We start from the raw sequence: 22,731 nt of genomic DNA on the forward strand, positions 1-22,731 counted from the left end.
TTAATACTAACCCTTTATCAGATAGATATGTCATCTACAGATATCTTCTCCCATTCTGTAGGTTGCTTTTAGTTTTGTTGATTGTTTCCTTTGCTGTGCAGAAGGTTTTTATCTTGATACGGTCCCCAAAGTTTATTTTTGCTCTGTTAACCTTGCCTCAGGAGACATATTTAGAGGGAGGTTACTATGGCCGACATCAAAGAGTTTACTGCCTGTGTTCTAGGATTTTTATGGTTTCAGGTCTCACATTTAGGTCTTTAATCCATTTTGAATTTATTTTTGTGCATGGTGTTAGAAAGTGGCACAGTTTCATTCTTTTGCCTGTTGCTGTCCAGTTTTCCCAGCACCATTTGTTGAAGAGACATTCTTTTTCTCAGTGGATAGTCTTATTTTGTCAAAGATGAATTGACCGTATAGTGGGTTCATTTCTCAGTTTTCAATTCTGTTCCATTGATCTGTGTGTCTATTATTGTGCCAGTACCATACTGTTTTGATCTCTGTAGCTTTGTAATATAACTTGATGTCCAGAATTATGATACCTCCAGCTTTACTTTTCTTTTTCAAGATTACTTTGGGTATTCAGGGTCTTTTGTGGTTCCATACAAATTTTAGGATTGTTTGTTGTAGTTCTATGAAAAATACTCTTGGCATTTTGATAAAGATCACATTAAATGTGTAGATTGCTTCCGGTAGTACAGACATTTTAACATATTTTAACAATATTCCATGAACATGGAATGTCTTTTATGTCATCTTCAATTTCTTTCATTAATGTTTTGTAGTTTGCAGAGTACAGGTCTTTCATCTCTTTGGTCAGGTTTATTCCTAGGTATCTTATACTTTTTGTGTGCAATTGTAAATGGGATCCTTTCCTTAATTTCTCTTTCTGATGTTTCATTATTGGTGTAAGAGAAATGCCACAGACTTCTGTACGTTGATTTAGTAACCTGTGACTTTACTAACTTGGTGTATCATTTCTAGTAATTTTTTAGTGGAGTTTTTTGGGTTTTCTATATATATAGTATCATGCCATTTGCAAATAGTGAAAGGTTTACTTATTTATTACCAAGTTAGATGCCATTTCTTTTTTTATTATTTTATTTTTAGGGTGTACTTATGAATTTATTCAGAATTCAGCACTTATAGACAAAGATAAATGAAAACTAATAATAGAATAACTAGTACTCTATAGCAATACTATCCAGGGTAGTAGTCACTAGACACGTGTGACCATATTGAATAACGCACATAAGGAACATTTTTACATCATCATGAAAAGGTTTTTTTGGACAACACTGCTATACAAATAATAGATGATAAAATGAGACTTTCAAATATCCATAAACCAGAATGGAAAGATTGGTGGAGAAGCAATATTTGAGCAAGTGATTCTGAGCCTTTTGTTATCCTCAGTCTTTTTTTTTTTTTTTAAGTTTATTTATTTTGAGAGAGTACAAGCAGGGGAGAGGCAGAGAGAGAAGGAAAAAAGAGAGAATCCCTAGTAGGCTCTACACTGTCAGCACAGAGCTTGATGTGGGGCTCAAACTCAGTAACTGCAAGATCATGACCTGAACTGAAATCAAGAGTTAGATGCTTAACCAACTGAGCCACCCAGGTGCCCCTAAATGCTTTTTAGGTTTTGTTGTTGTTGTCTGATTGCTGTGCCTAGGCTTCCAGTACTATATTGAATAAAGGTGGTGAGAGTGGACATTCCTGCCTTGTTTTTGACTTTAGAGGAAAAGCTCTCAGTTTTTCCCCATTTAGGATGATATTAGCTGTGGGTTTTTCATATATGGCCTTTATTATGTAGAGATATGTTCTCACTAAACGTACTTTGTTGAAAGTTTTTATCATGAATCGATGTTGTATTTTGTCAATGGTTTTTTCTGCATCAAAATGATCTTATGGTTCTTATCCTTTCTTTTATTAATCTATCACACTAATTGATTGTGAATATTGAACCACCTGTGTAACCCAGGAATAAATCCCATGGATTCAGTTTGCTAGTATTTTGTTGAGGTTTTCTATATCTGTGTTCATCAGAGGTATTGGCCTGTAGTTATCTTTTTTTTGTGGTGTCTTTATCTGGTTTTGGTATCAGGCTAATGCTGGCCTCATAGAATGAACTGAGAAGTTTTCTTTCCTCTTCTGTTTTTTTGAATAGTTCGAGAAGAATAGGCATTAACTCTTCTTTAAATGTTTGGTAGAATTTGCCTCCGAAGCCATCTGGGTCCTGGACTTCGTTTTTTGGGAGTTTTTTGATTACTGATTCAACTTCTTTGCTATCAATCTGTCCAAATTATCTATTTCTTCCTGTTTCAGTTTTGATAATGTATTTATTTCTTGGAATTTATTCATTTCTTATAGGTTGTCCAGTTTGTTGGCATATAGTTTTTCATAGTATTCTCCTATAATTGTTTGTATTTCTGTGGTGTTGGTTGTTATTTTTTTCCTCTCTCATTTGTGATTTTGTTACTTTCTTTCTCTTTTTGCTAAGTCTGGCTAGAGGTTTATCAATTAATTTTTTAAAGAAACAGCTGGTTTTATTGATCTTTTCTATTGTTTTTTTTTTTCTTTTAGTTTCTATATCATTTATTTCTGTTTTGATTCTTATTTCTTCCTTCTGGTGGCTTAAGGCATCATTTGTTGTTCTTTTTCTAGCTCCTTTAGGTATAAGTTTAGGTTGTTCATTTGAGATTTTTCTTGCTTCTTGAGGTAGACTTGTATTGCTATACTCCTCCCTCTTAGAACTGCTTTTGCTACATCCCAAAGATTTTGGATCATTGTGTTTTATTTTCATTTGTATCCATGCATTTTTTTATTTATTATTTGATGTCCTCATTGACTCATTCATTGTTTAGTAGCATGCTGTTTAGACTTTGGCTGGCTGACTGGAACTTTGGCTGAATGGAGGTCCTGGAGCACTCTGTGCTGGGGCTCTTCTGGTGTCATGGGCAGAGCAGAGGTTGGTGTAGGTGGGGGCATTCTTAGGGCTGTGCATGCAGAGAGCACCCTGGCTGGACAGCTGAAGCTGAAGTGAATATGGCTCAGGGCTCTGTGCATTGAAGGCACCTTGGCAGGATAGCTAGAGCTGAAATGGGTACAAATCAGAGTGTCCCAAAGTGCTTAATTCAGAGGGTTCCCTGCTGATTGGCTAGAGCTGGGGTAGTTGCAGGCCGGGGGTTCCTTCTGCTATGCTGGGGATGCTCTGGCAAGTTATCTGGAGCCAATATGGTATGGACCTCAATGTTGCATGGCACTTTGAGCCTGTGTCACCTTGGCAAGATGGCTGGAACTATTGTGAGTGCAGACCAGAGGGTCCTAGTGTGCACCTCACTGAGGCCTGCCTTGGTGGGACTGATGGGGCTATTGTGGGCTAGGGGCCCCAGGATTACTGAGGGGATAGGCTGGCTATGGACATCAGACCCTGCATCTATCTGTGCTATCAGGGTAGAGTGGGAACATGAACTGTGCACCTCGCCAGCCTTTCTGATTCAGAGAGAGTTCCAACAGTTCCCCTGTTGTTTGGCAGGGTTCTAATGGTGGTTCCTTTATATTCTAGTTGCCCCTTTAAACTCTGGCTTTTTTTTCTGGGCCTCTGGGCAGATGAATCTGCTCATGGTCCCTTCCTACTGTAGTTTACAACATCGGGAGTGGGAATTCCCTTCATTGCCATGTCTCTGTTTCTCTTGCTGTTTGTTTTCTATGTGGCCTCTCCATCTTTTGTTGTGCAGAAGCTGTTCAGTAGCCCTCACTTCTTATTCAGGAGCAACTGCTCTATAAATAGGTATAGATTTGATATGTCTGTTGGACTGAAATCTTGCAGAAGCTTTTAATTTTGATAAAGTTCAATTTATCTACTTTTTATTTTCTTGTTTGTACTGAAATTTTTGTGATTCTTTTGGGAAGTAGCATGAACTTAGAGCCTCAGAGAATGAGTAGTTGATTTGTAGACTTTCAATTTACTTCTAAAATTATTTGAGTAAGAGATATTTGTAAGGGGATCATTGTCAGTGAATCACAACATTTTGAAAAGATGTTTTAGGACAGACCAAGAATGTGACTAGAACCATTTCCTACTGTGGTGTGTTTGATACAAATGCAGTCTTAAACTCTTGCCGTACAGTGAAGCTCACTGGTACCTAGCTGGGGTGCTTGTAGCTAGTGAAGTTATGAAACCATGGGCTTTTTTCTCATCCTTATTTAATTTTATTCCAGAACAAAACCTGAAGGACAAGACGACCTCTTCTTGGGACACTGCATTTTGCCAGAGCACCTGTAGGGGACTGATTGGATTTCTTGACATAGACAATTCCTGGGACTGAGCCTCAATTTAGAGCATTCTTTAGGAAATTATATTTAGGACTATGGCATCATAGAACCCTATACCCATTTGAAGTTTGGCTTTTGACTCAACATTGCTGTCACATGTCATCCAGCATCCACTGAGTCACCTTCAGTGACAAGACACTCATTGTTTTCCAGGGATCCCATTTTCATCTGACAGCATTCTTGTGAGGATTAAAATGTGTAAGGAACTTAATGTAATGTCTTGCACATCACAGGCACTCCAGAAATACATAATAGCTCTTACTGTTTTTGTTGACAAGTTTCTCCTTTGTTGAGTTAAAAATCTCTCTTCCTGGAGCTAATCTCATTTAATCCTAGCTCTTAACTCTAATGACCCCATAGAACAGCTCTTTTAAAATATAGCCTTTGGATATTAAAGAATTATTATATGAGCTAAATAGCCACAGTTCTTTTGATCTTCTTTAACCTCTCTTTTCTTAAATTCTACTTGTTGCTGCTGGTTATCGTGGTTCCCAAACCTGTCTGCCAATCAACATTGTCTGAGGGGCTTAGTACCAGTACCTGAAGTTGTAAGTCTGGTATGAGACACAAACACATACCTTTTTAAAGTGACCCTGATTCTGATGTATGTAGCTTGGAACCTGCAGCTCTATAACCTATTGAGAGAGAAATCCGTGTGTTAAGTGTTAGGGAGAAGAGGCTGTGACTTGCTAACCTGGTCCCATAAAGCAGGGTTTTTCAACTTCTGCACTATTGATCTTTTGGGCCAGATGCTTATTTGTTGAGGGAGATTTTCCTGTGCATTTTAAGATTTTAGTTTCATCCCACACCTCTAGCTGCCAACAGTCTGTTACTTTCCAAGTATGACGAGCAAAAATGGCCTTTGGAGGAGACAATCACCCAAGGTTAAGAACCACTGCCACAAGGATAGAAAACTCAGTTTGGGGGGCATGTGAGTGGCTCAGTTGGTTATGTGTCCAACTTCGGCTCAGGTCATGGTCTCGCGGTTTGTGAGTTGGAGTCCCGCTTCCAGCTCTGTGCTGACAGCAGAGAGCCTGGAGCCTGCTTCAGATTCTGTGTCTCCCTCTCTCTCTGCCCCTCCCCTGCTCACACTGTCTTTCTCTCTCTCTCTCTTAAAAATAAACATTAGAAAAAAAAATTAAAAAAAAAGTTTTGGTAGTTGGATAATAGCTAAAAGCAGCTTTCAAAACTTCCTTCCCTCAGTATTCTCTTGCTTAAATAGATATTACAAGTGACTAATGATAAAATTAGGGGGCTGGGGCTCCTGGGTGGCTCTGTCTGTTAAATGCCTGACTCTTGATTTCAGCTCAGGTCATGATCTCACGGTTCATGGGATTGAAACCCACATGAGGCTCCTTGCTGACAGTGTGGACCCTGCTTAGGATTCTCTCTCTCCCTCTCTCTCTCTCTGTCCCTCCCCTGCGCTTGTGTGCTCTCTCTCTCTCTCAAAATAAAGAAATAAACTTAAAAAAAAATTGGGGGGCTGGGTTAGATCTGGTTTATTTTAAATCAAGCATATTTCAGTTTTTCTAATTTTCTTACATATAGTAGATTGTGCATGGTCTTGAAATACACCACTAATCCTAAGAAACCACGGTGTTTTTTAAGCCTTCCTGTTTGTAGTATTAATAACCATAGCAATTTGATACATCCTCCCATAGCAAGAAAAGGATCCTCCATTCAGGTATTTCAATGCTTGTTCACCCTAATCTTCTGTTACTGATATTTATCCTCTATGTATATGCCATCTTCCCCTCACCCCTTTCCGCAGAGAGTTGAGGGACTGGCTCTCAAAGAAGCATGTTTCAGGACCAGCATCCTGTGAACACATGAGCTGTTATCTGTCTAAACAAGGTTCCTATTCAACTTTGTCTTGCAGTGAGAGCTTATAAGAAAATTGTTGAATTGAGACACATGCTGGAAATTGCTGAGAGCAACTATAAACACTTGGGAGGGATAACAGAAGAAGATCTAAAGCAGAAGAAAGAACAGCTTGAGTCAGAAAAGTAATGTCCTCCAAACTATTATGGTTTGCTTTTAGTTACCTTTCTAAATGCTGTGTAAGGGTTTGTTGACAACCTGTTTTTCCATCCTCACCAAAGGGTGTAAGGTTCCAGCCAGTTTTTCTCTTAAACCCCCAGATGGAGAAGATGTTAAGATGATTTTTGGTTGTGGTAAAATACACATAACATGGAATGTATCATCTTAACCATTTCTAAGGGTACAATTCAGGGGTGTTAAGTACTTTCACAGTTTTGCACAACCGATCTCCTGAACTCTTTTCATCTTATAAAACTGAAACTCTATTTTTTTGAGACCACACCTACTTTGAGCTTATCAACCAACAGTCTCTACCTGTTCCTGTCAAATTGGACTGATTACTTGAAAATCTGAGACCCGGTCCTGGGCTCCCCAACTGTCCTGCCCAATCAGAGAATGTGGTCGTGTCCAGGGGCAGTGAGGGGTTCCATAGCTGCCCTCACCTGTCACTGCCTGCACCCTGAATCGCCTTGCTGCACATTTGGTGTTGCTGGAAGAGAGGGTGCCTCGTGCTCACTTCCTCCACCAGGCGGGGAACAAGGGGAGACAGGACAAGGGATTCTGGCCTAATCAAAACATGGGTCTGTAAAGAGCAGCCCACATGGACTCTGCTTTCCCTTTTCTTTGCTTGAGTCCCTCACACTCTTAGGACCTGTTTCCTTTTCCTCCACCCTCTTCTCAATGTAGCCTCAGGTACTTGGGAATTTAAACGAGTCAAAGCCATAAGCCAAAATACCCTCTTAGTGGGATTTTAGACACTAGGAAGCTGTGGCAGACCAAAACAAAACAAAACAAAAAGAAGAATTGCTTTTTAATTAGAGGTCTTTTTGGTATCTCAGGTGTTCACTGCCTCTACATTGATTAAAGTGTTTTGAGGTGTAGAATATTTTTAGTATTGGCCTTTGCTTAAGAGCCTGGCTGAAAACCCTTGTGGTCTGGAAAAGTTCTTCACACTGGAGCATTTTTCCCTAGATAATGAGCTTTAAACTTTGGTTTTCTTTGCTTTCCTTCTAAGGTAGATTAGTACTTCTATGGCTGCTTGTATGACTTCTGAGCACTACTGTGTGCTGAGCACTAGATAAGCTTCTTAGATACGTTATCTCATGCAGCCTTCATGGGGCCAGGAGCTATTGTCTTACTACGTGTATGGGAAACCAAGACTTAATATAGAGGTTAAGTGAGTCTCATGAAGTCACAAAGGCAGGAGAAAGGATGGGAAGTGGAGCCAGGATTTGAGCCTGAGTCTATTTGACTCCAAACCTGTTATCTGAGATGATTATGATTTTTAACAGTCCTTCATGGGACTTTTAATGCTAATATTCACATTTCACTGTGAAATGGTTATCCTGTTGATATGATTTTGAACAGATTCTCCCCCAAAGATTGCTTTAGTCTTTGTGCCAAGTGTAGCTTCATGTCAGCTGAGACTTCAGTGTCTTCTGAGTGAGCTTTAATTCTTCTGTAGCATTTGTTCACCACTTTGTGTTGAGTACATCTTAAGACATTTATTCTTTAGGTACAAACCCGTGCTTTTAGAAGAATTGGAAAGAAACACTGGACAAGTATTGGTTTGAGGGACGTCCTTTTGATTTTGTTGTTATCGCTTAGTTAGATCAGAGTCACAATACAGCAAAGCACCAGTGGTGTTACTCTGTCCTGGGAATGAATTTCCCTTCTTGTTTGCTGAATCTTGTTTGCTGAATCAGTTGACATTCTTCTTCCCTATTCCCAGTCTCAACCCCGCTCACTTCCATGAGAGAGCTACTACTGATGCTCTTAGATCGCCCTCACAGGAACCTGACATCCCACCCAGCCTGCTTCGGAAATTCTGTCCCCCCCCACTATCCAGCAACAAGGCAGAAAAATATCCTGGTTCAAGTGTCATCATCTCTTGTCTGGATTTATTTTAACATCTCCCTGATGCATTTCCAGCTTCCTGTCCCTGCCCCCTAATTCTATGTCCCCAAACCCTGAAGTCTTTTTCAACACAGCATCCAGAGTAATCATGTTAAAATCTGGGTCCAGTAAATCTCACATACTGTTGACTGAAGGAAGTCAAGCACACAAAAGTATGTAATATGCAATTTCATTTATAAGCATAGGCAAAACTAATCTAACATGATAGACATTCAGAATGTGGTTGCATATGAGAAATGAAGATCACTTGGGAAGGACACGAGGGAACTTTCTGAGCCAATGAAAATAGTCTGTATCTTGGCAGTTGTGGTGATTACAAGGTTTACACATTAATCAAAACTCCTTGAATTGTTCAGTTAATATTTGTATTTTACTCAAATTGTAGATCATCAAAAAAATACGAAAGCAAAACAAAAGTCTAAGCTCATGCTGTTTCTCTGCCCAGACCCTCCAATGGCTTTCCCACTTCATTCAGGGTGAAAGCCTAGATTCTTGCTGTGACCTAGAAGGCCCTGCTTATTCTGGCTCTCTTTTGCCTCTGTGACCTACTAGTCTTCCTTTTATACTTTACTCCAGCCACATTGGCTTCTGGTTTTCTTCCAGTTCGCCAGGCATACTTCTGCCTTAGGGCCTTTGCACATGCTATTCCCTGTGGAATGCTCTTCCTCCAGATGTCTATGTCGTTACCTCTCTCATTTCCTTTAGGATTTTTTTAGAAGCCCCCTTCTCAGGAAGGCCTTCCCTGGCCACTGTGTCTGAAGTATTAATCCCCTCCTCGGCGACATTTTATATTACTCTTTCTTGCTTAAATTTTTTCTCCCTTGGCATTTATCACCTTTCCCCATACCATATTATTTACTTGTTTCTTTACTGTCTTCTTCCATAGCTAAGATAAGGCTGAGGAAGGCAGATTTGGCCTGTTTCATTCCCCAGTGTCTAGATCAGTGCTGGCTCATACTAGACTCTCCGTACCTATTTGTTGAATAAATTATTTCTTTGTTTTATTTGCCTTAAATACAATGCATGTATGCTTTTCGCTATTGCCAAAAATAATTGGTAGCTCATATTGGAGACTGACTGAAAACAACTTTTTTTGATAGGACAATCAAGGAGCTGCAGGGCCAGCTGGAGTATGAACGGCTACGCAGAGAAAAATTAGAAGGTCAGCTGGATGAGTATCGTGCAGAGGTGGATCAACTCAGGAAGACACTGGAAAAGATTCAGGTCTCCAGCTTTGCTGTGGTTGGTGTCCTTCTTAACACATTTATCTCTCTCAAGAAGTGGTATATAAGAGTAGCTAAGAGTCTAAGCTAGGGTTTGAATCTTGGTCATAACCCTTTTTAGTTTGGACAAGTCATTTAACCTCTCTGTGCCTTATTTTTAAGCCATAGTTAATAATTTGTACTTGGTAAAGTGTTGTAAAGATTAAAGGAGTTATGTGTATAACAGTATAAAACTTTATATGTACACACACATACTTACATATACATATATACTGGCTAGTATAGCATCCTCAGAAGTGTGCAGTGTCATTGTTTGTGACACATGAGGAAAAAATGTATTTTTTAATATTTATTTAGAGGGCTTCAGCAGGGGAGGGGCAGAGAGAGAGGGAGTCACAGAACCCGAAGCAGGCTCCAGGTTCTGAGCTGTCAGCACAGAGCCCAATGCAGAGCTCAAACTCATGAACTGTGAGATCATGACCTGAGCTGAAGCCGGAGGCTTAACCGACTGAGCCACCCAGGTGCCCTGAGGAAAAGTATTTTTTTATAAGCAGAGTAATAATAATTCTCAGACAGCTGGAATCTGTATACTTTAACATTCTAAATAGCCAGAATAATGATTCCATGTAAGAAAGCTTCAGCTCCTCAAAAGAAATTGTTAGTATATGTGCTGCCGATGCGAGCAGTTGGATGCAAGAGCAGCTGGAAGAGTAGAAAGGAGCCACCGTGGGAGTGGTCATAGCATCCCTTTGTTCAGATTGCAGAGTAGTAAAAACTAACATCTGTAACGCTTCACCTTCACAAAGTTCTTTCATGTGTTAGCATATGTCATTTGATCTGCCCTCATTTAATGTGAGGAAACCGAGGCTCAGAGACTTTAAGTGACTTGTCTAAATTCACACAGCTAGTCATGGTGAGATCAGTAGTCAGTCTCTACTTTTTGATCCCATAGTTTTAGCTCTGCTTATAATTCTCGGCTAGAATTATGAATTTGGAATTCAAAATATAGCTCTAAAATCTAGAAAAATGCTTTAGAGTGACAAATAAAAAGGACAAATGTGTAGGAGGAAGCTGAAAAGAAATGGATATAAGAGTCAAATACAAAGAACAAATACAGAAAAGCAGGTATAGAAAATAGAGTGAAAGTGACAGCAGGTGACCCACAGTGGTGCTCATATCACGGCCCTCTGGTCTCAGAGCAGAGCAGGCAGAATGCAAACTGGGGAGACTCTGTGACCCTCACTCTCTCTTGTGAACGAAGACAGCTTGATGTAGCCCTTGTGGAAGCTCATGTGACACAGGGTAGTGATTCAGGTGCATTTCGTGTTTTCTTTCCCATAGGGAAATGTTTTCTTTGGTCATCGTGGGTGAGTTAATTCTCAACTCTGATTTGTAAGAACTTCCTGGCTCCTTTTTATTTTGTACAAACTTATCATTAGTCTCTTTAATAACCACTTTTAAAATATTAACACATGTGCTTGTTATAAAATGTTAAAAGCAGGGCAGTCGTTCCTTCCCATACCAAGTCCAACTCTCCAGAGGAAGCTACTGGTAATGGTTTGGTGTATCTCGTGTCAACAGCATTCTATTCATCTACAAACATGTGTGTGTATTTCTCTGCATGCATGCATTCACACACTTTCTCTCAGTTTTGGTATCTTACCAGCCCTTACTTTTCCAAGAGACAGAATTAATTATAACCCATTCTCTTCATTTTTGCAGTGCTTACCTTGCACCACTCCTAGCCACTGTGGGAAGCTTTTGTGTAGAGAGGCCAGCCTGTGCGGTCACTGGGTATTGGCCGGGGACCTGAGGACACACACCTTTCATAAACTACCCCCTACAGTCTGAATCCTGATGTGCTGTCTCAACCTGAGGCAGGAGATCCGCCGCCTCCGTCTCCTGGCAGCACCAGATCCTACATCTTTTGGAGATTACCCAAGCCTCACCATCTTTGAGTCATTCCAAATCGATTTGTCTACCTGGAAAATTTTTATTTTTTAGTAGCTATTTAAAATATTACTTTCTTACCCCAGAACATCTGTTCTCAGGGTTGGGCTCGATTCCACATGCTACCGCACATCCCCCCTAAAGCTCTGCTCTCTACCAACCATGTGGTTTTCAGGAGAGCCGACTCAAGGTCACTGTACTCCGGGCCCACCGTCTTTTGCAGTCCTACTTTAGGTTAATCGATTTTTCATAAATGAGCAAATGTCACCAACCTTTTTTGGCAGCTGCAGTCCTGCCACTGCTTCTTTTCTGCAAAAGCTTCTGAGTCTTCAGTTCATCTTTGAAATGGTGATAACACCGGTCTCACAAAGTTGTATTGATGTTAAATGAAAGACTAAGTGGCAATACTGAGGTATTTTCTATCTCGTAGTATTCATAGGACTACATTCACGCTTTTTCATATCCTTTTCTTTTTCCTTCCTTTCTTTTCATTTTCCATGTTCAAGCTGCATAAACATTGTCGGTATATAAATAAATGTGTGGAGCCCTATACTTGAGAGTAGGAAGAATTAGTTTATTTGGGAGTCTAAATACATAACGTATAAATAAAATGAACTTTCTGTTCAGTGCTCGTTTATACAGATTTAAGAAATTTTGACCAAATCTCCTGCCACCTTCTGGTCAGGACCTATGATTGCATTCAGCTGTGCCTTGAAGACTTTTCTCTGCAACAGTCTGTAATAGTATAATTTTTATCCAGGAAAAATTTCTCAGGGTAGTTTCTTAGGATCGTCTGACATCTGTAATGTACTTAAATAGTTTTTGATAATAGTAACAACAGCAGCAATTGGTTTTGATAATAGTGACCATATTTATAGTGCAAAGGTGTGGGCAGGAACACCTGGTGGAATCCTAACCCCAGCCACGAGCTCTTCCCATGGACATGTATGTGCCTTGTGTGGTTCTTGGAGCCCTGCATTCAGCTCTGTCCTGGACAGCTGGGTGCAGAGCATTTTTGACTGGGAGAATTACTCATGGATGAGTAGCATCTGCTGAGTGAGTGTCACCTTATTTCTAGCTCTCTCTTGCTCCTTGTGGCATTAAGTGGATCTTCTGTGCTAGGTCCTGAGAATACCATGATGGATGAGAAATATTTGGAAACAGTGGTGGCAGGCAGAGTGAAGAGTGAGACAAGGGCAGTAGAAGGATGTTGTATGAACACAGAGGAAGGAATGGAGTGGATGTGGAATGAAGGAATGGAAGGAACTAGATGTGGTTCCTAGTACTACCGGGCTTGCAAAGAATCCAGGCGATGACATTCTAACACTGTGTGTGTGTCATTTAGCAGTATATTGAGAAGTGACAGGCTAAGAAAAAAAGCAGAAATAGGGCTGTTCTCTTTTGGGGATGTATCAGGCAGAGCCAGCACTGGTTGGTTTCTCTAGGTGTCTCCTACCTAGTCCATGAATCAGCACAGTATGATGGACTGATACTTCAGATTTGAGAATTTATTTATACAAAAGCCTAAATTTTAACCCAGAGTTGAAAATAACAGTATGGCTAAATTTCTTCTTTTGGAACAGATCATGTAGAAAGATGAAATTGTAGCTACTGCAGATCTCTCATTTGGCCTTTTTCTTTGTAGGAAGAGGACTCTACTGACTCAAGCAAAGATAAAAGGCGAGTGAAGAAAAAGGTGTCTTCTGGGGGAGTTTTTGTGAGAAGGTACTCATCAATGAAATAACTTTAAATAAACTTGTTTTTCATTTTTAAATTGATATAAAACCTGTAAGTTCTCTTCAGAGTTACTCTTATATATGCTATCCCAGTTCTGAAGGCAGAAATATAGACTATCAAAGGGATTGCTAAAGTTGCATGCACTTAGCTATACTCCCTCTCCCAATATACTTTTATATATTTATGTAGGCAAGACTCCACATTTATGAGTAATTAATTCTGCAAGTAATCACACAAACTTTAAAATATAAGATGGTATAGTCAGTAATCAAAATAAATGTAGACATTAAAAATTATGAAGCCAAAGAGAATTTTAACTTTCTAGAGACTATCATTTTTTAACTTTTCAAATGACTTTTAGAAAGCATGTGGATTTAGGAGAAAATGCAGCATCAGACAAGTAAATTTTAGAAAAGGACGTCTTTACAGTAACAACCAAGTATCTCAGGAAAGTTTTATGTAAAGTGAAAATCTGTTCTTGTAAAAGAAAAAAAAGTCATAGTATGTGTTTGCTAAGGATACCTATTTAAATAATCTGTTTCAGAATTCAACCATTGCCTTGTCTCGCAAGCTTTATAAGAAAGCAACACAGAAATGAGGCAGACTGGACAGGATAAAAGACACATGGTTTTATTATTCTTTCTTCCTCCTTTCCCCCCTGACATTGCTGACCAAAAAAGAACCCAGCATTTCATTTCAGTTCGGACTTCGTTCCCTCCCTTCCTACCTCTACCTGCTCCCTCCTTGATGTAGCCGATTTGGTCATGGGGCAGTTGTCTAGATCTTGCCTCCTCCTGAAGAGCTGATTGTTGGCTTTGGGCTTCCCAGGGAGCAGCTTTCTCACCATTCACCAGATGCTCACCCTCTGGGTCCTGGCATGTGCTTTATTTACATGGATGCTTAAGGCCATTCTGACACAGTGTCATCAGGACCAGTTTGGCCTGACATGGGTGCATCGGAGTGCTAAGATCGGGCTGATCAAGGGTTTGTAAACAGGTCTTAAAAAATGCCTGAACTATCCTTTTGATAACCTTTATAGTCATTAGTGTTAGTTTCTCTGTGGTTTCCAATAGGCCTTCAATCTATAATAAAACATTTATTTGGTACTTACTATGTGTAAGTCCTTTCCACATATTATCTCTTAATTCTCACCACAGCAGTGGGAGACAGGTATATTTTATAGCTGGAAGATTGATTTGCTCAGAATCACACAGCAATGTGGAAGACCCTAACCTTAGCGGGGAAGGGTCAGGGTCTGCATTCTTGACCACCACAGGAATTCCCAAATCCATTATTTCTCACCTTCTGGGACTACATACAGCTTTACTTCTTCCTTCCCACCCGGTGACCCTAAAGTTAATGCTTTATACTCTAGTTTGTTATTCTTGCTCCGGTTTTCTCCAGGCCACATCTCGCGTCTCTCTTTGTAGCAGAGAGGTAGGGAAGAACTAGATGAGTGTGGTCATAGAAACGTGCACCCTTGAGGCAGAGGTTCCCTGGTTGCCCCCAGTACCTGTTCTCCCTTTTTCCCCCACAGTGTTAGGACTTACCTGGCTTGTGGCTGCTCAGGATAAGGGCTAACTTCCCAATCTCCTTTGCAGCTAAGACACCAAGTTGTGGCCAATAGAGTATGAACCAAAATGGCGTATAAAACGTCAGGGTCTTGCCCTTAAAGGGAAAGGGCTTGCCTACATCTTGCCCTTTTCTACTTCTGGAATGTGGATATGGTGGTGAGTCACTGGACCTTGTGAATGAGGGCAACACCAGGAAGGGTAGAGTAATAAGATGAAAAGGATCTTGTGCCCAGATACCACGGAGCTGGCATATTAGCCCTGGAATGCTTACACTTGGACTGCAGGTAAGTAAGAACTAAACCTCTTTGTTCTTTAAACAACCATTATTTTGGGTCTTAGTAGAGCAGCTAGATCAAGATTGTAATACCCTCAAATTACATGTATTTAATCATAAGTCGCATACATGTATTGTCATGTGTGCTGTTTCCAGCACAACCAGTTCTTGGATTTTCTGACACTATCCGGATGTTCAACGGTCCAGTTCTGACATTACCCAGAGTTGGCATCAGACTCCACAGGTTAAGAGCTCAGTCCCACAAGAATGCCCCCACTTCAGACATCCTTTTGCAAGTCCCAGGTTGTCACTGGTACTTCTGACTAATCAGCGGTACTTTTGGAGGTTTCAGGAACCCTCTCCTCAGGTTCAACAATTTGCTGGAAGGGACTTGGAGAAACACTTTACTATTAGTTTATTAGAAAGGCTACGTCTCAGGAACCACCAAATGAAGGAGAGGCAGGGGGCAAGGTATGGAGTGAGCAGTGCATGAGGCTTCCATGCCTTCTCCCGTTGTGTCACCAGTGGCCTGATGTGTTCCTTGGGTTGGCCAGTAGTGACTGAACTCAGTCAACCTCCAGCTCCTCTCATGTCCTTCTCCCTTCCCCAAAGGTTGAGTTGAGTTGGGAGGTTAGGGAGGCTGAAAGTTTCACCCTCTAATCATGCCTTGGTCTATTTGGCAACCGGTCCCCATTCTGAAGTTATATAAGGGTTCCCAGCCACCAGTCATCTCAGCATACAAAACCCACTCTTATCATTCCAAAGATTTAAAAGATTTCAGGAGCTGTGTGCCAAGAAAATGGAAAGAAGCCTGTAATTACCTCTATCAAGAAACGGTAAGGGTTTTAGGAGATCTGTGCCAGGAACTGGGGACAAAGGCCAAATATATATTTATTATGCCAAATTATGTTAATGAAAAACAAAAATAGAAGTGAAAAAGATGTTAGAGATAGAAGTAGAAATATTGTTGTGTTTTTTAAAGTTTATTTACTTTTTGAGCAAGTGAGCATCTCAAGCAGGCTCTGCACTGTCAGCACAGAGCCCAGCACAGGGCTCAAACCCACACGTGAGATATGATGTGAGCTGAAATCAAGAGTTTCAACCTTTTATTTATTAGTCCATAAAATGACAATTAGTTTAATGTTCGTGACCATAGCTTTTTCCGTTGCCTTTTTTTCTTTATATTAAAAAAAAAAATACTGCAAACTTTTATATATCTAAATTCTTAAAGACTGACTAAAGGGGAATTATAAACTTCAATTTGCTTTTTAAATACACTGAAGGGTTTTTACTGACTCTCAACTGGTCCTTATAAAACTCTGCCTGATCTACTTTGTCACCAAATGGAAGTTTACTGAATTTAAGGGAATCATAAAAAAAACAAACAAAACCCTTCATTTTATGTAACAAGTTTAAGATGAATTCCTAAAAAGCAGGGATAAATTGGCTTTTGTGAATCAAAAAAAGTATATGTAATACTCAGAGTTCAAGACATTGGCAACTCTTTAGATTTCATACTGTCATATAATTGCACTAGGGTACACATGATTTTAAAGGTTATTGTTTTAATCCACTACCAAAAAACCCCAAATCTCCAGTTAGATGGTAAGTTGCCTTTAAAATCCAAACAATTTTGTAATGACATTTTATTTATTAATTTTTAAATTAAAAATTTTTTTTCTTTTTTAATGTTTATTTATTTTTGAGACAGAGAAAGAGCATGAATGGGGGAGGGTCAGAGAGAGAGGGAGACACAGAATCTGAAACAGGCTCTGGACTCTGAGCTGTCAGCACAGAGCCCGACGTGGGGCTCGAACTCATGGACCGTGAGATCATGACCTGAGCCAAAGTTGGACGTTTAACCAACTGAGCCACCCAGGTGCCCCATAAATTTTTTTTTTTAAATATGAAATTTATTGTCAAATCGGTTTCCATACAACACCCAGTGCTCATCCCAACAGGTGGCCTCCTCAATACCCATCACCCACCCCCCCCACCCCCCATCAACCCTCAGTTCTCATTTATTTTTTATTAAAATTTTTTTTAATGTTTTATTTTATTTTTGAGACAGAGAGCATGAGCAGGGGAGGGTTAGAGAGAGAGGGAGACACAGAATCCAAAGCAGGCTCCAGGCTCTGAGCTGTCAGCACAGAGCCCGACGCGGGGCTCGAACTCACACACGGTGAGATCGTGACCTGAGTCGAAGTCAGAAGCTCAACCGACTGAGCCACCCAGGTGCCCGTTCTCAGTTTTTAAGAGTCTCTTATGTTTTGGCTCCCTCCCTCTCTCTCTTATTTTTTTTTTTTCCTTCCCCTCCCCCATGGTCTTCTGTTAAGTTTCTCAGGATCCACATAAGAGTGAAAACATATGGTATCGGTCTTTCTCTGTATGACTTATTTCACTTAGCATAACACTCTCCAGTTCCATCCATGACAACATTTTATTTTACATGAAAAGGTAATGGTGCAGTAGTTACCAGGAAAGTTGAGTAAAGTAACAAGTATGTAGGTTTAGGAATAGTTTTTAAATTTGCAACAGACATCAAAGAAATCCTATATGATATACAGTTGTTCAAGCAAACACAAGAAAGCTCAGGCTCAGCTTCTATGAACTATTAAAAGGATAAAGACAAAAGGCGTTTTATCTCAATCGGATTTTGAACAGCTTTTCAACATGATAAAGACACATATAAAATACAAACACAAAATACATCTTCCCATTCTAAAACATTTCTTTTTAGTCCATATATGCTTTGAATAATCTTGTTTTACTAAGTACCTGCTGCAAATTTCACTCCAAGTAATCTCTTCTGGTGTAGTGTTCTAAGAAGTCAATAGCAGTGGCCAGCAGTAGAAGAATATAGTAGTTTCTCTGCTATTTCCAGATTCTGTAAAATCCCAATGCTATTGCCAGGCATGTAAACACTGAGGCTGTGAAAAGAAACCAGGTTATGGGTCATGCATTTGTGATTATTTTACAGAGACAAACACAAAAATGTCATCTTCAATTTAAATGAAGAGCAAAAGACAAAGGAAATCCAATCTTTTTTCTACCTTACGTTTTTTATTCCCAGAAAATTAAGCTAAGGATAAAGGCTATACTTTAGGGCACGATTAATACCAATTTTTAAAAGCTTCCTGTATTTAAAACCTGAGTAAGGATGATAGTTTACAAATTATGTCAGATTCTGTGAACAGTGTTTAAAGTCATTATAATTAGCATTAACAATGCTACTTTAATACTTTATTAAATAAAGTATTTTATTTAATGACTTTAAATAATTATGAAATTGAATTTTAGATCTTGTCAATGGAAAAACTTTCTTACTTATATATGAAAAAATGATGTAAAGCTAATAAAATAGACATCTGTATTATCCATGAAAAGAAAATTTTAATTGCTTTTTCAGTACATTTAAAAACAATTTCATGATTAACAAATTTATAAATGAAATTTTAATGAAAAGCCTATAAAAAAATCTCAGTGAGGTAGATGAAAAGGCAGAAAAGGCATCAGGCTTTTCAAGTAGTTAACATACTACGTATTCTTTGTTACATCAATCTAGATAGAAAACCTTGTTTTCCTTTAAGAAGTTAAATCTGGGTGAGGCTTTTAGTGACTCCTTAGTTTTTCTAGTGTGTTTTAACAGCCTTAACTTTTAAAATAGAGATTCGAGATGAGTGGCAAACTTTTTGACTAAAGATGCAAGAAACAGCCTTTCATGATAAAGTTACTGTAATTTTAATATATAATATATATCCATGTGATCCTAAGATTAATTGAAACTTGGTTAACGATAACACACAGGGAGGCTGGATATTTGAAGAGGAAGAATAACACTTAAGTTTCTTGTCTTATTGCCACTGGTCAATTCAATTATACATTCACCTACTGGATCCTGAAACTATTTGCCATGTTCCAGGCAGTGTGCTGAACAATTATAAACATTATCTTATGTAGCCACGATTAAAACCATACAAGATTGGTGGTGTCCCACTGTATAGATAAGGCAATAAGCTCAAAGTTATATTGCTGGCAAGTGGTGGACAAGGAGTCAACATTATGTGTACCTATGTCCAAAGCTGTTTAATGTTTATATTTTGAGAGAGTGAGCATGAGAGAGATAGCAAGAGTGGAGGAAGGGGAGAGAGGAGACAGAATCCTAAGCAGGCTCTGCACTGTCAGCGCAGAGCCTGATGTGTACAATATACAACATAATGGTTACTGTATTTAAGTTTCTCATTTCTCTTGTCAGCTGTTACTTCTCATTACTGTTACCCTGCCACCCAAATAGCTTTCATATTTGTTATTTTCTATGGCCTGTAAAGGACACATCCCTATACAGGATGCTCAGGTGACCTTGTACCCGGTACCTCTTAAATACTCTGTAAATGTTAGCTCCTGTTATTACTTGTCTGCCTAGAACAGAATCTACCACATTAACTATATAGATCAAATGGAAACTGCCACTGCCTTACAGTTCTTATCTCCTTGGCAACAGTGATCTGGGTCAAAGGTTGGTGTTTGATCCAAGATGGGCCATAGAGGAGACTCCTGGGGATTTTCTGAATTGGACATAAGGAAAGGGGTAAATTTTCTTGGTTGGTGAAACTGGTACGATAGGAGTCTGGAAGCTATTAGTAGCCATGTTTCCAACCCAGGAAGAAAGATGGATAAGAGAATGAGGCAGATATTCAGGGACAAGATAATGAGTAAACTGTGATTCTAATTATCCTGGACTTCAAGCTATACCTCTGCCCTTCCAGAATTCAATATGTAAACTAATGAATTTCTTTCAATGCCTAAGCTAGTTCAAGTTGGATATATGATCATTGAAACTAAGAGTCTTGATTGATACATGATGGGAAACCAAATTATCCAAACTGATTACAATTTATAAGGGTTTCTTCTCTAAGATCTTTAATGCTGGGGCTTTATTAGTATTTTTTTCCTTTTTTTTTTCCTTCTGCTCAAGACTGAATTCAGTATGTGAATCTCAGGTAAGTGGAGTATTACTGTTTTATGTGCAACATCTCAGGTATTCTATGCCCAACTGATCTACTCATGACATTACCTCCCCACCTGCTGAGTATGAGATTCTAATTTCCTAAAAGGCTTAACAATAACCTCAGCAATAACATATATTTGAAGGAAAAGGAGGAAAGAAAATGCCTTCAAAGTGGATGATTCCAAATCCTCAGTGAAAAGAAGGAAACGAAGGTAACTTACATGATGTATTTTGTAAACAATGACTAATTTCTTTTTTCTTTTTAATTTTTAAATATTTATCTTTGAGAGAGAGCGAGCGCGCGCGAGCAGGAAAGGGGGGCAGAGAGAGGGAGACACAGAATCCGAAACAGGCTCCAGGCTCTGAGCTGTCAGCACAGAGTCCGACGAGGGCCCAGAACTCACAAACCATGAGATCAAGACCTGAGCTGAAGTTGGATTACCAACAGACTGAGCCACCCAGGTGCCCCAATGACTGGCTAATTTCTAAACAATAACTTGTTAATTTCTTTTGTCACTGCCACTAAATCTATACAAGTCTGTCTTATATACAGCCATTACTGAAAGGAAGCTTTCTGGAGATGACCACCATCTTCAAACTGAAGGTAAAAGGGACTTTATTTTTAACTAAGATACTGATCTTTGGATAAATATTCTAGAGGAAGCAGAGTGGAATCTGAAGCTCCTCCTAACCTGGGTTGCTCGGAGATCTGTTTTGAAGGTGGGATTGAATGCTGCAAACTGGGCTATTTTGTAATTTCCCCTGAACATCACCAATGAACTAAAGATGTCTGGTTCCAGAGACTTTGCTAGAAAAGTGGTTTTCAAAACCTGTTTTAGTCTTAGAAGTCTTTTTCAAATGAATCTTCAACAGAAGCTCAGTATTTTTTTTTTTTTTTTATTTATTTTTGGGACAGAGAGAGACAGAGCATGAATGGGGGAGGGGCAGAGAGAGAGGGAGACACAGAATCGGAAACAGGCTCCAGGCTCTGAGCCATCAGCCCAGAGCCTGACGCAGGGCTCGAACTCACGGACTGCGAGATCATGACCTGGCTGAAGTCGGACGCTTAACCGACTGAGCCACCCAGGCGCCCGAAGCTCAGTATTTTAAAAAGACAAAATACTGTAAAAGATTCAAGTTGAAGAGAGGAAGGGGGTATGTATCAACTGAGGGCGGGGGAGGGGGGCAGGCTCCACTTCTACTCCTGCCAGGTCAACATAATTAGTGGCTGCCCAGAAAACCACTGATGGTATAAATCAGCAATTTTATTTTGGAAAATAATATAAATGATTTTAAATGTGCATTATCTCTTTGACCCCCAATTTTAGATGTTCATAAACAATTTATTATATAGAAATACTAGCATAAAGACACAAAGATGTGTGTCTGTGAATGTAATGTTTACACATACATGGCTGTTGGATGCACTATTTCTCATAATGAAAACCTGGCAGAATGTTAATAGAGGTTTGGAAAAATAAATTATGGCTTTTTCATATAATGGAATACTCTGCTTTTGAGTAAAAAGATACATATGTTTTGCCACGCAAAGATACTTAAAACATTTGGTTAAATTTGAAAAAGTTGTAGTCTGTACAATACAAATTATTGTTTTTAATAATCTGTAATGTTTATATATGTAAGAAAAAGCCTAGAAAGAGATCTACTAATGGTAAATACATGTGGGGAGGGAGTGGAAGGCTTTCACTTCAACTATATTGCTTTTGGTTATAGGACACAATTTATGAAAACACATTACTTTTTATAAAAAGAAAGTACTACGAATGTAGGGCATTTTTCTCATTCCTTCGGGCCCTGTAACTGGGTCAGGTCACATGGTACCTGAGCTCAGTATGTGACAGTCTAATTTTTGGGTAGTATCTGTGCTCAGCTGGATTTAAGGTAAAAAGGTAATTTCCCCCCTATACTTGTTATCATTTTTGCCTGTATCTATTTTAGTGATTGTCCTCTGGAGGTCCACTCAAATCCTTATGGAAGAATGTAGGAATAAACATAAAATTTTCATTTCTTTCCACTGTGGAGCAACCAATTTATCTTTTTTGCATCATTCTGTACTTGTTTTTATACATTTCTTAGACATCTATATGCTTTTTCCTATTAGTAGGTTGCAGAGTTGCCCGTTAAACTTATATACTAACTGCTTGTTAAACTTCCACTGCAAGTGATAAAGGAAACCTGTTATACCTCCTCCTTTTTTTCTTTTGTGCTCCATAGTTACCCTGGGAGATAGTAGCTAACAGATCTCAAAATCAAATGTCAGCAATTACTTTCCCTGACAAACACAGTATTAAAAAGGAAAAACCACACACCCCAAACGTCACTTAGGCTGGGTCCCCAAACTGAAGCTTATTACCTAATCTAATTGCAGTTTAAACTTGCCCCAGAAGTGTGGTCTTAACCAGTCAGTGGGAGTTTTGCGGTCATCCGCAAGGGTCCCCTCCATCCCCTAAAAGAAGATGAAGTAATTTGCATGATAAAACTACCTGCACTCCCACTTAGGGAAAGGGACTTTGCCCGGAACAGTCCCTTTCTTTTGCTAATAACCTTCTTGCCCAACCCTCCTTCTACAAAAACCTATTTTTTCCCCAAGTTTTATTTATTTAATCTCTATACCCAGTGTGGGGCTCAAACTCAGGGCAAGAGTCAGCATGCTTT

The 22,731-nt window shown here is 39.4% G+C and overlaps 2 protein-coding genes across 4 annotated transcripts in view; one reads left to right on the plus strand and one right to left on the minus strand.

Moving 5' to 3' along the window:
• The window catches only part of ANKRD42 (ankyrin repeat domain 42), a gene marked incomplete at its 5' end in the record, with an annotated part of 73,975 nt that extends 59,666 nt beyond the window's left edge, over nt 1-14,309 (plus strand). The window contains 3 exons of the mRNA XM_019449550.2: nt 6,212-6,338; nt 9,390-9,531; nt 13,108-14,309. Coding sequence (XP_019305095.2) covers nt 6,212-6,338; nt 9,390-9,531; nt 13,108-13,206 — 368 coding nt within the window. The remainder of the gene's footprint in view (nt 1-6,211; nt 6,339-9,389; nt 9,532-13,107) is intronic.
• A 3,159-nt stretch (nt 14,310-17,468) lies between these two features.
• CCDC90B (coiled-coil domain containing 90B) overlaps nt 17,469-22,731 on the minus strand; it is a 45,984-nt gene continuing 40,721 nt past the window's right edge. For all 3 annotated transcript variants that reach the window (XM_019449964.2, XM_019449965.2, XM_019449963.2), the window contains one exon: nt 17,469-17,977. Coding sequence is in view for 2 of the 3 variants with exons in the window: in XM_019449965.2 (XP_019305510.1) it covers nt 17,922-17,977 (56 nt within the window). In the remaining variant the exon portion in view is untranslated. The remainder of the gene's footprint in view (nt 17,978-22,731) is intronic.

Source organism: Panthera pardus, unplaced genomic scaffold (genome assembly GCF_024362965.1).
Source record: "Panthera pardus isolate Hobbes unplaced genomic scaffold, ASM2436296v1 HiC_scaffold_12, whole genome shotgun sequence".
Classification (NCBI taxonomy): Eukaryota; Metazoa; Chordata; class Mammalia; order Carnivora; family Felidae; genus Panthera; species Panthera pardus.